At 65.6% G+C, this 16,709-nt stretch overlaps 1 protein-coding gene across 1 annotated transcript; it reads left to right on the top strand.

Moving 5' to 3' along the window:
• Window positions 1-3,673: 3,673 nt before the first annotated feature.
• On the top strand, window positions 3,674-7,101 carry ARC (activity regulated cytoskeleton associated protein). The gene is made up of 3 exons (XM_004743646.3): window positions 3,674-5,684; window positions 5,928-6,038; window positions 6,269-7,101. The coding sequence occupies exon 1, from the start codon at window positions 3,834-3,836 to the stop codon at window positions 5,022-5,024; it is 1,191 nt and encodes a 396-aa protein (XP_004743703.1). The 5' UTR covers window positions 3,674-3,833; the 3' UTR covers window positions 5,025-5,684; window positions 5,928-6,038; window positions 6,269-7,101.
• Window positions 7,102-16,709: the final 9,608 nt, after the last annotated feature.

Here is a 16,709-nt window from a genome sequence, read left to right as displayed (position 1 = left end):
GGGGCCGTGAGCTGGAGGGGGCTCTGACCACTCCTGCCGACCCCCTAGCCCCCACGGAGCTGGTGCTCACACGCTGGGCTCTAAGGGTGGCTCACTGCGGAACACCTGGGGATTTCCTGGAGACTAGCTGCGGTGGGAGGCCCCGGGTAGGCAGGGGGACCCAGAAAGTCCCAGGGCTATGAGTCCCCAGGCCTGGGTGAGCAGTACCCCCAGCCCCCTCACCCAGGGAGCCAGGCAGTGGGGCAGGGGGCCTGCCGTCAGGGGCCCCAGAGGCAGGTGGGAGCCAGGCAGACAGGACCAAAGGACAGGGCCACAGAGCGGCCGGTGCCAGCAGGAGGCTGGTCCTCGGAGGAGGGTGCGGTGGGGGGTGTGATTCCCTGGGCTGTGCATCTGGGAGGGAGACTTCCTCTCCAAATAGGCCTCTGAGCCCCGCAAACCAGCACCTGGCGTCTGGAAGCCCAGAACCCTCGAACCACAGGATTGGAACCCCAAAGGGGCCTGAATGGGGGGCGTTGCTGCCTGGAGCCTAGCGCCGAGCAGACCTCCCCTGTGGTCGCTCTGGCCTGCCTTCCCTGCCAACATAGGCCCCTCCTTCTGAGGCCATCCAAGGAGCACCTGACCAGCTCTGCTCCCAGGCTCCCTACCCCTGCACAGCTTCCCCTCCCTCTCCCTGTCCCCCACTGCAGCCCTGAACTGCCCTGCTCTGGGTGAGGCCGGGGGCTGGAGGCCCACGCTCTGCACCTTCACCCCTGCCTGCGGAGAAAGGGGGCGGCAGAGCAGGGTGGGATAGAGCCCCGCATCCCGAGAGGTGGGGAGCCAGCCTGACCTCTTCTCTGAGGCAGCAGAACAGAGCCCGAGGCCCAGTGCGGGGGTTGCTGAGGGTTTCCGGGGCGATAATTGGGCAGCGATGAAGTGTTCCGAGCAGAGGCTGACTCCTGTCACCTGTGATGGCCAGCACCGCGCAGCCTCCCCCCAGGTCCTGCCGGCTCTCCTCGTGACCCACCAGCACCCCCCTTCCACTGGGCCCCGCTTCCTCAGGCCTGCGGTGGGCTGCCCCAGCCCCAGAGAGGGGGCGCCGAGCGGTCGGAGTCTGAGGTCCTCTCCCCAACCCGGGTCCCCCCACAAAGGGGAGTCTCGCCTACCCCCAGCACCTTCCTGCGTCTGCCCAACCCCTCCGGGCCTCTAGGTCCCAGCCGGACACCCCACTCCAGGAAGCCCTAGCCCTTGCTGGGTCTGGTGGAGCGGGGGCTGGAGGTCACCCCGGCCAGGGGCTGCCCAGGCAGCCGCTCAGGGGACTTGGGCCTGAGTGTCATCCTCGGGGTCACGCAGTCTTTGTAAGCTGCTGTCATTCGGTGCGGGCTCTCTGGCACTCCCACCGCCTTCACACGCCTTTACACGCCCGCACACACCTGCACACACCTGCACATGCCTACCACACACATGCACTTGAGGGCCGTAACTGCCCAGCTGGCTTATACGGTGTCTTCCCCGACACTGGCCCTGGGACACGAGCCCGAGCTCACCCCAGACGTGGACACACACTCAGGGCTCCCTGCAGGTCCCGAGGTGACCAGCCAGCCACACTGTGGGCCTGGCTACAGGCTGCGCGCCACAGACAGCGCACACAGGGGCGCAGCCAGGTTCCCAGGAATGCAGCCGGGGCTGGGCAGATCTGGGATTCCTGTTCTCGCAGCTTCTCTGCCTGGCTCCCCTCCCTCCTCCACACTGCCCCTACACCCTCCCTTTCAGCTCACCCACTTGCCTTTAATTAGAAATGCCAGGAGAGCGGTTTTGGGCAAGTTTTTGCCAGAAAGACATTTCCCCCCAGCTAGGGGTGGAAGCTTAGAGGGGGAAAGAGACAGATTGGCTCTGGGGTAGGGAGGAGGGTTTCCAGGAGAGCAGGGAGAAGGGGCCTGGTGGAGGGGCAGCAAGTGGGGATCCCAGAGTGTGTGAGTCAGACAGGGGGGCTGGACACGGATCGGGGGACCGGGGAGGGGGTATGAGTGTGTCTGGAGGATGGCGGGGCGGGGGGGGGGTATGAGTGTGTCTAGGGGATGGTGGGTGGGGGGGTATGAGTGTGTCTAGGGGATGGTGGGTGGGGGGGTATGAGTGTGTCTAGGGGATGGTGGGTGGGGAATGAGTGTCTGGAGGGTGGGTGCGGGCTATGAGAGGAGTGTGCAGTGTGTGTCTGAGAGCGGGAGCAGGAAAGCGGCAGCAGGGGCTGGGGGTTTGACTCACTGGTGAGCCCCCGGCTCTGGGCAGCGTGTGTTACCTGTGCCTGCATAAAGCCGTGTGTTCCTCGTGCCCGCGTAAAATTGGAGGGCCTGGGACCCATAACCCTCCATCCTGGGGTAACCCAGAAAGGATGTCCCTCCCCCACCACGGTTGCCAGGGAGGCAGAAGGGGCCTCCCTCCCGAGGGAATCTCGGCTTCCGGAGCCCCATTCCTTATATGGCATTCTGCTTTTCTCTGCCTCTCCTGACTGCATAAGGCTGCCAGCACCCCTTCCGCCCGCCACCGCCTCCTCCTTCTCCTGCTTCCTCCCCCCTCCCCCCTCCCCTTCACCTTCCTTCCCCTCCTTCCCCTCCTCCTCCCCCTCCCCCTTCTCCCTCCCCCTCCCCCCAGCCCTCTTCCATCCTCTCCGAAGTCTTAGAGCTTCTGACCAGGGTCCCTCTGTGGCCTGGAGGGTTCGGGCGCCAGGACCCCTTCCTCCCCCCACATCCCTTCCCCCACCCCGACACCCCAGCCCGCAGGGAGCAGGTTCCAGACTTCTCTGGAGGCGCCACATGGAGAAGTCCTGGGCCTCACTGAAGCTGTGGGAGTGGGGGCCCCAGGCAGTCCTGTCCAGCCATTGTCACCCTGGTGTCACATCCACACCACTGCCAGGGGCCCAGCGGGGCTGAGCCAAGGCCTGAGTGCTGGTGCCCCTCGTGCCCCTCACACACAGGAGGGAGGGCCAGTCCGGCGCCCAGATTGAGAGCCCCCAGGGCAGGGGTGGATAGGAGCTAGAGGCCACACCTGGGAACCCACACCGGACTCTGGGGCGTGCGTGCCCTTGTCCACCACAGGAAAGCTCCTCGCAGCCTTCAGCTCCGGGGAGGAGGGTCTGGATGGCTGTCGTGGGGGCGGGGGTCGCTAGGGCTCACCCGTGGCGGGATTTCCAGCCACGCCGGACTGGACACGGGCACTGAGGCCCCGGGACAGCGGAGTCGAGCACCACCCGGCCCCCTAGAGAGGACCGAGTCTGGAGAGGAGGGGGCCCACCCAGAGACCCAGGGGGAGGGAGGGGCTTCCTCCTAACCTTTGGGTGGGTGGGGGCAGCTCAGTACCCGCTCCAGGCCCCCGCGGAATCACACCTGCGCCCCTCCACCTCCGCCGGTCGCGGGCAGGGGGGTGTCGCCGGGGGCCGGCACCATCCCTCGCCCCGAAGGCTGAATGAGCCGGGGAGGGGGCGTCCGGAGCCCGCAGGCGGATTAGTCACCCGGGCCGCTGGCGCGTGCGGGGGGCGGGTCCTCCCGGGGCGCCGGGCGCGCGGGCGGGCGCGGGAGGCGGGGCGCGCGGGGCGGGTGAGCCCGGCGGGGACCAATGGGAGCGGGGGCTCGGCGAGGGGCCGCCCACGGCCGTGCGGCCGCATAAAGGGCCGGCGGCGGCGGCAGGGCGCAGAGCTCGGCGTCGCGGCTCCCCGCTCCTCTCCTGCCCGCGCTCTCCCGCGCTCCGCCGCCGCAGCGCCGGGACCGAAGGGACCCTCTCGGCTGCACCGCACCGCCGGCCCAGCGGGACACTGCAGTCCGCCGCCTCGAGCCAGTCCGACCGCCGCGGCCACCTGCGCACCGATGGAGCTGGACCACAGGACGAGCGGCGGCCTCCACGCCTACCCCGGGCCGCGGGGCGGGCCGGCGGCCAAGCCCAACGTGATCCTGCAGATCGGTAAGTGCCGGGCCGAGATGCTGGAGCACGTGCGGAGGACCCACCGGCACCTGCTGACCGAGGTGTCCAAGCAGGTGGAGCGGGAGCTGAAGGGGCTGCACCGGTCGGTCGGGAAGCTGGAGAGCAACCTGGACGGCTACGTGCCCACCGGCGACTCGCAGCGTTGGAGGAAATCCATCAAGGCCTGCCTGTGTCGCTGCCAGGAGACCATCGCCAACCTGGAGCGCTGGGTCAAGCGGGAGATGCACGTGTGGCGGGAGGTCTTCTACCGGCTGGAGAAGTGGGCCGACCGCCTGGAGTCCATGGGCGGCAAGTACCCGGTGGGCAACGAGCCGGCTCGCCACACCGTGTCAGTGGGCGTCGGGGGTCCAGAGGGCTACTGCCAGGAGGCGGACGGCTACGACTACCCGGTCAGCCCCTACGCCATCACCCCTCCGCCGGCTGCTGGGGAGCTGCCAGGACAGGAGCCCGGGGAGGACCAGCAGTACCCGCCCTGGGGGAGCAGTGAGGACGGGCAGCCGAGCCCCGGCGTGGACACGCAGATCTTCGAGGACCCGAGGGAGTTCCTCAGCCACCTGGAGGAGTACCTGCGCCAGGTAGGCGGCTCGGAGGAGTACTGGCTGTCGCAGATCCAGAACCACATGAACGGGCCGGCCAAGAAGTGGTGGGAGTTCAAGCAGGGCTCCGTGAAGAACTGGGTGGAGTTCAAGAAAGAGTTCCTGCAGTACAGCGAGGGCACGCTGTCCCGGGAGGCCATCCAGCGGGAGCTGGACCTGCCGCAGAAGCAGGGGGAGCCGCTGGACCAGTTCCTGTGGCGCAAGCGGGACCTGTACCAGACGCTGTACGTGGATGCAGAGGAGGAGGAGATCATCCAGTACGTGGTGGGCACCCTGCAGCCCAAGCTCAAGCGCTTCCTGCGCCACCCGCTGCCCAAGACCCTGGAGCAGCTGATCCAGCGAGGCCGGGAAGTGCAGGACGGCCTGGAGCAGGGGGCCGAGCCCGCCGGCACCCCTGTCCCCACCGAGGATGAGCCCGACGCCCTCACACCGGCCCTCACCAGCGAGTCCGTGGCCAGTGACCGGACCCAGCCCGAGTAGAGGCCAGCCCAGGCCCCGGCCTGCCCACCGGACCCCACCTGTGGCCTTTGCCAGCCAGGACTGTTGAGCTGGGCTGACCCCTGTACGGGGAGCCTCTCTTCCTCACCCGGCTGGGCACCCGACCTCAGCCTGCCAGCCTGACTCCTACAGACACATGCCGTCCAGCTGTGGGCGGCAACCCCCACGCAGCAAAGGGCCCCCGCCCCGTCACCTGCCTTCTGTCTATCTTTCCTGGCCTCCGATGCCCCCATCCACTCCCTGCACACTCTCTGGCCACCACAGGATCTCCCAGCCTCGTTCTTCTGCTCACCCCCACCGCCCGGGCCCCCTGGGCACTCAGAAATCAAGTGTGCAGATGGCCCAGTCCAGTGAGCGCCAAGCCCAAGGGGCAGCCCCAGAGCAGAAGCTGAGACAGCACCAGCGCCGCCTCCCTCTGGGGCGGTTGCCGTGCAGCCGGCAGAAGCCAGCGGCTGGCACTCTTGCCGCCGCCCAGGGCAGCCGGCCAGCCTCCGGCAGCGGCGAGCCTCGCTCCTGCTGGCAGAAAGCCAGAGTCTCCGGAGCCTCTGGCTCGGCGGCGGCAGCAGCAGCAGCAGCAGCAGCAGCAGCAGCAGCGGCCCCGCGGCTGCAGACCTGGCGTCCTGGTGCCTCCTGGCTCCTCAGGTGAGCCCCAGCCCCGAGGCACCCCCAAAAGGGGGCACTGTAGGGTAGGGAAGGGCCTGGCCCCAGGGGAGGGGTGTCCCCAGCAGGTCAGCTGTAGGGGTGGGGTGGGAGGCTGCAGCGAGCAGTGGTGGGAAGGAGCAGAGACCCCAGGGGTCTGGGAGGAGGCTGGGGTGGGCGCCAGCGCCGTGGGAAGGCGGAGCCTGTGCTCACAGGACCCCGTGCTCTCTCTCTCCTTGGCACCAGTGATCCAGCCCAGCCTGGAAAAGGATCGCCCAGGCTCCAGGACTCACTGCGGAGGGTCCCATGGGGCCTGAGTCCTCAAACTCCGCTGAGGAGCCAGGAGAGTGACGACAGGTACGGTGGCCCCCTCTCTCCCACGGAGAGTCCCTGCCCCGCCACTCCCCTGCCCCAGGATCCCAGGCCCAGCACCCCCCAGCCCAGTGCTCTGGGCACTGAGAGGCAGCCCACAGTGGGGGCTTGGCCCTGGGGGAGCAGCGGCCCCAGAACTCCCCCCCCCCAGCCCTCCTGGGCAGCCCCTCCCAGCCTGCGGTCCATGTCCCTGACAGCCTGTGTCTTTCTTCCAGGTCTTAAGGCTCCTACAGAGCCTTCGCTGCTGAGCCTGGTGCAGTCCCACCCCCTCCCCCCGCAAGCTGCCTGCACACAAGAAGGAGACCCCGAGGTCAGCAGAGGCGCCGCAGCAGAGAGGGCGTGACCGGCAGAGAGCTGGTGATGAAGACATGCCAGCGTGAGGGCCAGGGCCTGCCCCGCTGGCCACCAGCCTGCCCGCCCCCATGGCCGCTGTGGCTGGAGTTGGGGCCTGCTACTGCAGGGCCTGTCTCACTCCAGCCCCGGAAGCCCTGCCCAGGGCACGGCGGCCACCCTCTCCTGCCAGAGCTTTCCAGGAGCTTTGAGGCTGAGGCCACAGCCCCAGCCCCTGCCCGCAGCCCCAGGCCCGGGCCCCACCGCAGGAGATCTCAGAAGCCCTGCACCCGGGGTTTAAGCGGGCTCTTTGTCAGGCCCCACCACTGCTGGGGCCCAGACCCCCAGCTCTGCCGGCACGAACGCCCTGGTGCTGGCCGGCCACTCATGTCTGCAGGCCAAGCAGGCCCTGGCTGGGGGTTCTCCTTTCTGTCCAGCTGGTGGGGGGGTTCCAGATTTAGGAGAATGATGGCTGCCAGCCCCTCCATCCTGCACCCCTGCCGGCGCCCCCCCCCCAGATTTTATTTTTGTACATAAGCCATAACCCAGGGGTGCAGGGAGGCCCTGGGGTCCTCAGGAGTGTGTGTGGCCCGGCCCCCCCCCCCCCCCCCCCCCCGCGGGTCAGGCCTTGAATGTAGGGCCGGGCCACGTGTACCTCATCACCTTACCTGAAGACAGATTCTTTTGTAAGATTTTGTTAATAAAACAATGAAACTTCTCTGTGCATGCTGTTGTTTCTCTGCCGGGTTCGGTTGACTGGTGTGGAGCTGTGGAGGGGGGCAGCTCGGGGAGGTGCGTTCCTGGAAGCCCCATGAGCGCAGACTGAACGCTCTTTGGGGATGGAGGGAACACAGCCCGCCACCCCGCAGGCCAGGGGTCCTGGATCCCCAGGGAAGTAGGGTTGAGGGGCTCCCCTTGTGGAAGCCAAAGACCTGTGGCCTCCAGGCCTGAGGCAGGCAGTGGTGGAGAGACCTGGAGACCTCCTCCTGGCTAAGCAGAGGACTGGCCCCCAACAACCTGTGCACCCCGCCTGCTGGGGTGTGGGCTGTCCTGAGAGCTCTCCTGTCGCCAGGGATCCGCCCCCACGGAGGCCCAGGGCTTCCACCTAGGGGTCTTCTCCAGCACCTAGCAAGGCAAGATCCCCACTGGGAGGTGCCCCTGACAAGTCCTGGGTCATAGCTGTGTTCTGCCTAAGTCTGTTTCCTCATCAGCAAAATGAGAAAAGTGCCACTAATATAAACCCACGGGTGGGTTCAAGAACTGAGAGACAACGGCCACCTGTGTCCTGCGGGTGGCCAGCCTCCGTGGTCTCTGTGGGCTTTCGAGGCCCCCGAGAGAGGGAGAGCTAGCGTGAGCAGGCTCAAACCCCTGAACCAGCTGGGGTTCGAGGAGAACCAGGCCCAGTGGGGGTGGACAGCGAGCCGTCGGTCACAGGGAGTTGGCTTGCTCAAATGTGGGCCAGACCGCTGCAGGATTTCCTCTCCCCCTGCTGGGGCTCAGCTCCACAATTAGGGCCCGTCTACTGATGGAGCCAGGCCCACCCTGATGACCTCGCTGATCATCCTGTGGTCGAGTCAAGCGATGATGGGCTCTGGTCACACCTGCAAAAGGCCTTCCGAACAATACCTACCTTCGGGTTTGACTGAATGCCGGGGACAGGTCCCTAGCGAGGCTGATGTGTACAACTGACGGTCAGGAATGCCGCAGTCGTGGCCAGAGGCTAGTGACCTACCCAGCACAGGTCTGATGAGGGAACAGAAGACCAGCTGAGGACGAAGCAGAAGCCGACACCTCCCCTCCCCACACCCTGCCATGGGACCTATGTGACATTCCTCAGGCACTCTCCGCTGCCCTAAAGGAAGGACAAACAGCTAACTTGCAGCGGCCACAACCCCGCAAGACCCTTGCGATTTACAAGAAGCTTTCTTATCCATAGCCTAAGTCCAGGACCCACAGCTCAGTCCCTGGAGCCCTGACATCGCCCTCCCGCCCATAAAACCGAGGGAGGCTGAGGCGGAGGGACGCGTGAATAAAGCTGAATTTCTTCTAGCCCCGAGCGCCACTGAGAAGGCCGTGTGAGAGCAGGTGTGTGACGTTCCTCCAGGAAGCTCCCAACAGTCTTCCCGTTAGTGCCTCATTAGAGGGAAAACCAGTGTGGCTGGACAAGGACCAGGCCCCCAGTGTCCCGAGAGTCTTTGTTAGCGTGTGGCAGTCCTTCCGGACACCCCTCTGTCCTCACCTCCCCGGCTGCCGAGTATAGAACCAGCCGCACGGCGGGTCGTGGGGCAGCAGCTCTTTCTGCCCCCGAGGCCTGGCCCTGTGCACTGCTTTGTACCAAAGACACCTCAGGGGTTCTTTCTTGGTGGTCGGCTCTGGACTCCACCGCACTAAACCTCTCCTGTACCCCCAAACCACATCAGGTCCTCCCCACTGACAAAGGGGCCGCCCTGCTCTGTGGGGCGCTGGGCCGGAGGGGGCGGGGAGGGCAAGTGCGGAAGCTGAGCACAGCCCAGCTGGGCGCCCGCCCCACTAGAGCCTCGCCAGAGCCTCGCTCCTCAGGGTCCGGGGGAGGACGGGTCCCTGCCCGGCGTGAGGAGGACACCGGGGGAGGCCGGAAGCGAGTGGGAGGCAGAAAGAGCCACCGGCCACGACAAAATACCGGAAACATCCGCATGGAGAGGGCTGGCGGCCCTGAGCAAGGCGCTCCCTGGTGAAAAGGCGGCCTCTTGCCTATTCTTCCCTTTTATTTCTTTTAAATAATGGAAGCTCTGACAAGAATGGGGAAAGGAAATTGACAGGAACAGGAGGCTGGGCCCCCCTCGACGCCTGAGAGGCTGTGATCCCTCCCGGAGAAACGCTACGGCTCACATCAAAAGCTGGAAGCTATAGGTGCCTTTTTCTTCTCCGTAATAACAAGTTGCTCCCCGTAATTGCACTGTGAGACAGGCTATCGAGCACTTCGAGTGACTGGGGACACAGCTTGGAGTCTTTTGGTCCTCGGAGAAGAGGCGGGGGCCGAGGGCGGGGAGGGGCGGGGGGGGGGCGCGGCGGGGGGGGGGCGCCCAGCCCCAGCCCCAGCCCCGGGACAGGGTGTGCCCGGCACAGGCCTTGCTCGCCCCTCCCCTTCCTGCCCACCCATTATCACAGACGACCCAGCCTCCTCTCTTGACTGGGGAAACTGAGGCACGGGGAGGGGCCGTGCTTGCCTTGCTTCCGGGGTCAGACCTGGGACTGGAGACGGGGCGTCTGGAAGCCCCGCGGGGGCCCACCCTGCAGACCCAGCTGGCTGTGGGTCTCCGAGCCGGAGGGGCCAGTGGGCTCAAGCCCCAGGGCTGCCTTTTCTCTAAGATCAAGTCCGCCCACGGAGGGGGCTTGAGGGCCAGAGGGCAGCGAGCCCAGGTGGGGGGAGAGGCTCGGAGCTGCTGAGACGTGGTCTCACGTGTCCCCTTAAATGTGCAGTTGGGGGTGAGCCCTCAGCCCCACAGGTTAAGCAAAGCTGCAAGTCCCCGCCCGAGGGACTGGCTCGGGAAGGCGTCTGAGCCCGCGCAAGGCCAGGCGGCTGTAACGCAGAGGGGGGACCGGACGGCTGCTCTTCTGTCCCAGGAGCACGTGGCTGGGGCCTGAGCTCCACTGCCCGTTCAGACCTTCTAAGCGCCCTGCCGCCTCCAGGCCTCTGTCCGGGTCTGCTGGAGAAGCCAGAGGAAGGGCAAGGAGATGGCCAGGGCAGACAACAGCCTTCAGGCTCAGAGATGCTCCCGGAAGAGGCTCGTCCCTGCCGCCTACCCTGGAGAACGCAGCCAGAGGCCCACGCCCAGGGGCGTGTAGGAGGGCAGGGGCAGGGTGGGGGGGGGATTCCAGGGGCAGCCAGAGGGCAGAAGACCACACAGAAGAGTGTTGGGGTGATGCAAACTTCACCTGGCCCGGGGGAGAGCTGGTCTCGGTCCTCGGCTGTGTGTGTGGTGGGGGGCGGGTGTCATCGCAGAGCCTGGGGACGTCCCGAGCACAGTGTCCTGTTTTCCCGGGGCTCTGGGCCACACGGTGTCAGCTCGGGCTCCCGAGGGGCTGGAGACGGAGGTCGGCCACGCAGGAAGACGACCAGGTCAGCGTGACGGGAGCCGGACGAAGACCCTGGACGGGGAGGCGGGGGCTTCCCTGGCAGGCAGCACTCGTGCGAGCCGCACTTCGGGCCGGGAGAGCACACGCTGCCAGCGACTCCACGGGGAGAGGGCGGTGCGGACGCCCCCCCCATCCCGGGCCCTGCCCGCGCGCCCCTGCCCCTGGCTGAGGGCGTCTGCGTCCTTTCCTTGCGATGAGCCTAACCGGGAGCCTGACTGCTCTCGTGAGTTCTGGGAGCCCTTGAATTAGCAGACCCCACGGGGTCTCGGGGACCCCAGACTCTGCAGCTGGTCTCAGAAGTAAGGGTGGACTTGAGACCGTTCCCAGGTGATACAGCTTCACAGATGACGGGGACTCTTGCTAGTCCATCAGCGACTTTTAACGCCAGGGTGTTTAGTGTTATCATAGAAATTTAACAGACTCAAACCCAAAATGTTACCGTGTTTGTCAAGAATTTGCATGTGCCCCGTATTTCAGGCGTTTTCCTACTGGAGAGAATCAGGCTGATTGGAGTGAGGGACAAGCTCACGGCGCTCACGGCGCCGACGCGCGTCTGACGGGGCTGCGGGGCAGACGTGTGACTTTGGGTAGAAACCATATGAAATTTTGTGTATAGTAACGGAACATTGGAGAGAGCTTAAGAATCACCATATTCTTCAGCCTAATTTATTGAATTTATAATAATTTTTAAGTATTTGGAAATTACACAAAATCTGGAAAAGTAGATTCCGTGTAGAATATATTGACTTTACGGATGTAGCTATAAAGTTTCGGAGACATCAGCGGGACCGGACATTACTTTCAAGTCCCCTTCAGTCGGCTGCACACGTGTGGCGCTGCTGAGTGTCCCTTAGACTCTGAAGGGGAAACTCAGCTGGGGGTTGGTAATTTGCAGCGCTGGCACTCAGGCAAAGACCGGAGTGGCTTCCGAGCCCTTGGTCCCGGCTGCCGTCCCCAGCACGGCCGAGCTCCCTCCAAGAGGGCTTCCATCTCTGTGCTCAGAGCTCCGGGTCCCTTGAGTGACTGGGGAACACCGCCAGCTGCCCCTCCTGCCCCCCGATGCCCCCCACCGGCTCACCCCCGTTCGGCCCCCTTAGGCTCCCTTCCTCCTCCTCTTCCTTTCGGTGTGGCCTTTCGGGGACGTCTCCAGGTCTCCATTGTCTTGTCTCTATCACTCTCTGTCTCTGTCTGTCTCTTCCTGTGACGTCCGTAAGCCTCCCTGGCAGGCTTGTCCATGACAGGCCCCAGGACAATCTCCATCAGGACCGGCTTCTCCATGAGAGGCTTCCTGAGGACAGGTTCCCCCAGGAAGGCTTCCCTAGGACCAGTTCCCCTAGAATGGGGTTTCCTAGGAGGGCTCCCCAAGGACAGGCCCCCGCCGAGAGACTCCCGAGGAGGGCATCCCTACAACGGGTCCCTTCCACAGCCCCACTCTCCCAACCTAGAAACCGAGGAACAGGGAGGGACAAGGGCATGCCTAAGACTGTAGTGAACCAGCCAGACTCCTGCTCCCCACGCCCATGGCCTGGAAGATGGTGGAAGTCACGGCCACTGAAGGGATGTTCCTGAGCCCATCTGCCTCTGGGGGGGCCTGCTTGGAACATGCTCTTCTTCCCAGCAGCAAAGGACACGGTGGGGGCTGAGTTGGCAGTGGCTCTGCTGGGGGCCTCTGACGGTCCCCATGACTGCCTTCTGCTGCCCGGGGCCGGCCCCGCCCCCACTGCCCCCTGATTCCAGACCCGGCCCAGATCCCCCCCCCGACCGGCCCTGCACCCCCGAGTGCCCCCTACCCACACTGCGGGGGTCCCAGCCAGCACTCTGCTTTCCACCAGCTGGCTTCCTCCAGGAAGGAGGCCAGGCACCTCCAGCCCCCAGCCCCCAGCTCGTGGCTCTGGAGGCCCCAAATGGCCCTCAGGCAGGGCTTTCCTATATAACGCAGCCTCGGAGCCAGTCCAGCCGCCTGGGCAGGAGGGAGACTGAGGTCCCGAGGGCAGGGAGTGACCAGGCAAACCAAACAGCCTGCTTCAGGGCTTGGTCCACCTCGGGCCAACCTCTCAGCAGAGCGAAAGCGGAAGGGCAGGGAGCAAGCCTTCCTTCCTGGGCTCCATCCTCTGCCTTCCCGCCTCTCGTGCCCTTCACTGCCCCATGGGGGACCCCTGCCCGCCAAACCCTCCCCTTCTTAGCCACCCCAAACCGAGCGTGCCCGGATGGCCGATAGCCCCAGTACTGAACCTAGGCCGCCCCAGGGATCCGGCTGAGGGCAGCGTGGCCTAAGGGCGCTGCCACAGCGGCCCCCCGGGGGGTGGCCTTTCCAGAAGCAAAAGCCACTGGCAGGGTGGGGTTTGCTCCCCTGAACTCCACCCCAAAGCCCCCCATGGCAAGTACCATTCTTTTCTCTTCACTGAGGCTACACCCTTGGCCCCCCAGGCCTGAGCCCCCGTGCACAGGGACCCCCAAGTCCCAGCTGGGAGCCTAGGAAGGGCCAGGACACCCCCACCCCAGCACCCAGACCCGGTCTCCCCCCAGGGCAAGCTGGCTTAGGTACCCTGTTCCTTCCATAGCTACTAACCTGTGCCACTGACAGCCACTAACCCTGTGCCAGCCTCAGCCAGAGCCCCCACACCACGCAGAGCCCTCCCCCGGGAGCCCCCACGCCGCCCAGAGCCCCCACGCCACCTGCCACCGAGAGCTGCAGCACGTGCCTCTCCCCAGAGGCCAGCACCCTCCGTGGATTCAGGCTCAGGGCCTGAGATGACATTTCCTTTCTCTGCTTTGTTTCTCCTGGAGTTTCGGCTCTGCTCCCAGGCACCGCTCGCTCCTGCCCTCGGAGGCACGTGGTCCTACACGACAGCCCCATGGCGTCTGCTTCTGCGTCCCCTTGTGCTGATATCTTTTCCAGAGACTCTAGTCCTAGAAGGCAAAGACCTTTAAGAACCAGAACTGCTGACCAGGAAGGCCCAGCTCCCCAGGCGCCTCCCACCGCCTCTGGTCCAGCTCCAGCCCCGCCCCTGTCCCCTGCCCCAGCGCTGCTGCGGGGTGCCCCGCTATGGCCTACGCGCCCCCGCGCCCCGTTCGCAGACTTCCCTGGCCTCCTTGTCCCCTCCACCTCGCCCCTCTGTCCCCACCTCCGCCTCCGCCTCCTCCGGCCTCCTCCGGCCCCTCCCGTCCCGCCAGCCGCTGTGTCCTTCCAGAATCCCTTAGAAGAAAACTCCTCCCCCATTCTTTCCCATCGGCCCCTGCCCTCTCCCGGGCTCTCCCCACCTGTCTCCCACTGCCTACCTCTGTCCGTCTGGAACCGCTCCAGAAGACCTCCTCCCTCTGACCTGCCTCTTTATAAGAGTCCTGGACCTTGGGCAGAGGTCCCTGCCACCCCCGAGGGACCTGCAAGCGCAGCCTGCTTGGCTCAGCCCTGGGAAGGGATGCGGGTGCCAGGTGTTGTCGCTCTCTGAGTCCTTCCCCTGGCCATGGCTGGGCCCCGAGTGTGGCTCTGACCCGTGGCCACAGCTCGGTTCCAGCCACTGTGCCATCTCTGAGCCACAGCCCCATACAGAACAGGGCAAGCCTTGGCTCAGGGCGCCCAAAGGAGGGGAGGCTGGCGTAGAGGCCGTTCCCCGGGGACGGCAGCAAGCTGAGGAGGGGTGAGGACCGGACCGCAGGCGTAAGCACATGGCTCCACAGGGCGGGTTGGACGGGGACCTCCAGGGCTCTCCGGGATGCACCTGGCTTGCTTGTCGGGATGTCTCACAGGGAACCACCAAGCTGCCCGGGAGACCCCCACCTGCACCTGCCTGCCGGACTTCTATTCATCCTCCAAAGCCCTGCTCTCTCTTGCCCTCCCCTCCATGGCCACCACCGTCCTGCCGCCCTTGGCATCACCTCTGTGGACCCTCCCTGTCCTGGCACCTGCTTGGTGCTCTCTGAAGAGAGAGACCACCCTGCCAGTCCCGTGCGCCCTCTTTGCCCTTCTGTGGGAGGCCGCCCCTCCTCGGAGGGCCCAGGGCTCCCGTGTTCCTGCGGCTGGCTCGTCTGGCGTCTTCCGTGGCAGGAGTCTGGGCTGTGAAGGAGGCTATTTTTAGCCTCTGTTATCCCCGTAATTATCTTGTCTCTGTTTTGCCCTGTGCTTGGTACAGATCTGCCAGAAAATGTCAGTCTGCCTTCACACTCCGGGGAAACAGGGACAGGGGGACCCCCACCATGGAGTGGGTGGGCGCCGGCTGTGCTGCTCTGATTATAACCCTTGGGAGTTTGGTGGCGGAGAGGGGGTGTTGGCCCTCTGCTCTGGCCGCTGCAGGTGACACTGGCCCTGCCTGACAGAGGCCAGGAGAGCCTTACAGGAAATTCTGACACGTCCCAGCCAGAGGGAATCAGGGCTGGGACTGCAGCTGGGCATTGCAGACTGTAGGCGCCCCCACCCCCATGCCCTGCCCACATTCAAAACGGGGCCTGACCCGTGTGAGGCGCGCTAAAGCCGTCTGTACAAGGAGTTCTTGTCCATGAGAGTTCAGATCTGGCCTTGGGGAGCAGACACGGCTTTCCTGTGATCCCTGGAGGAAACAAGAGCTTGGGGGCCACTCAGACCGCCCCCTCATCTCCTGGCGTCTGTCCTTGGCAGGCAGGAACTCTGTGTTCCTGCTGTTCCTCGAAGCCTCCGAAGAGACCCTAGCTGGGTTTGCTCCTTTGAGCCGCAAAGCCACTGCTGTGCGGGACTCCCCATTGGGAGGCGATGGGACATGGCCACAGCTGCCTGGGGCTGGGATCCCGGGTCCTTCCTTGGGCTGGAGACGGGCACCTGCTGGAACAGAGGCACAGAAGGACCCTTCCCTCTGGGTGTACGGGAGGACACACGGCCCAGGGGCTGGGGCTGGGATCCCCCTTGGACTCGAGGTCCTGGCCTCCAGACCTCAACGCTTCCCCTGAGGTCAGCTGCCACCTCTGGGTCCCCCTGGCCGGCCTTCAAGGTCCTCCCAAGGCCATCCGTCCACGCTTACTTCTCCCTGCGCACTCCTGTTGTGAAGTTGCTGTTCTTCATGTAGAGTCTCTCTGCGTTTCCACTCTTCTCCCCTGCCCCAGCCTCCAGGTGTTGCCATGGGAACCAGGCTGTGGTACCCGCGGCATCCTTGATGGATGAGTTTCCGGACCACCTGTGTGCGTGTGCACGTGTGCGGGTGTGTGTATGTGTATGCGTGTGCACATGTGTGCATATGTGTGTGGGCAGGCATATGCATGTGTGTGTGGTGGGTATGTGCGCACATGGGACAGGTGTGCTCGTGTGCATTTGTGTGTGCATGTGTGCGTGTCAGGTGTGCGTGCACGTGCGGTGGGGGCAGGTGTGTATTAGGGCAGCGAGGGCCCCTGGGGTGTGTGGTCTGGAGCAGGGGTGCAGAAAGGCGGCAGTGGTGGGAAAGTCACCCCACGTGCCCCCCGCCTCCCCAGCAGGGACGTGACCCCATCACTGCCGTGGTCCTGCTCCTCACCGCCCGGGCCCAGCCCGGCTGACATCGGCCTGGGCCCTGGGACCGAGAATGGCCCCCAGTGGCCTCCCTTCCCTCCAGGGCCCCGAGGCAGGCCCTGTCCTCTCCTCGGACTCGGGGTGGGGGCTGAGGCTGGATCCCTTCCTCTCCCTGGGGCGGCTTCGGGAGCGGACTTAGAGCGGCCTCAGCACCCCGCAGTGGCGCGGGGGCCCCGATCTGCAGGCCCCGCAGCCTCACTGGGCCCAAGTCCTTGCTGTGCCCCGGGCCTCCTCCTCCCCCTGCCATCCCCGTCTCTGCAACGGCACCAGTGGGGGGCATCGCCAGAGCCCTCCGCTGCTCCTGGGACCCAGACCCCAGAGGACGGAGGGGAGCTGAGGGGAGAGGGGCCCCTGGGGAGGCTGCTGTGGCACTGATCTCAGTGCTGCGGTGCTGACAGTGCCCTCCCTGTCGCCTGTCCTCGGCCTCCGCCCACCTGGGAGCTCCGTGCCAGGAGTCCTGATGAGCCGCGTGGGTGGGAGCGGAGAGCCGCACGGCCGGCCCCCTGCCGGCCCCCGCGCTCCTCCCTCCCTGCAGTCTCCCCTCCCCGGACCCCTACCGGCCCAGCCAGTGGGACTGGGTGCCTGGGGAGGGGAAGCAGGCTTGGGGGTGGGGGTCTGACCCACATCAGGGCCCCTGGGCTCCAGGCGAGCAGGCTCAGGGCTGTGCCCCCCCATCACGACCTGCTCCCCGGACACCTGGC

The sequence above is a fragment of the Mustela putorius genome, unplaced genomic scaffold (assembly GCF_011764305.1).
Source record: "Mustela putorius furo isolate JIRA1106 unplaced genomic scaffold, ASM1176430v1.1 tig00000228_pilon_pilon_pilon, whole genome shotgun sequence".
Lineage (NCBI taxonomy): Eukaryota > Metazoa > Chordata > Mammalia > Carnivora > Mustelidae > Mustela > Mustela putorius.
Note: the sequence above shows the minus strand (reverse complement) of the source record. Positions and strands in the feature narration are given on the sequence as shown.

Coding starts and splice junctions, on each gene's coding strand:
- ARC (XM_004743646.3), top strand. CDS start 3,834: ATGGAGCTGGACCACAGGACGAGCGGCGGCCTCCACGCCTACCCCGGG.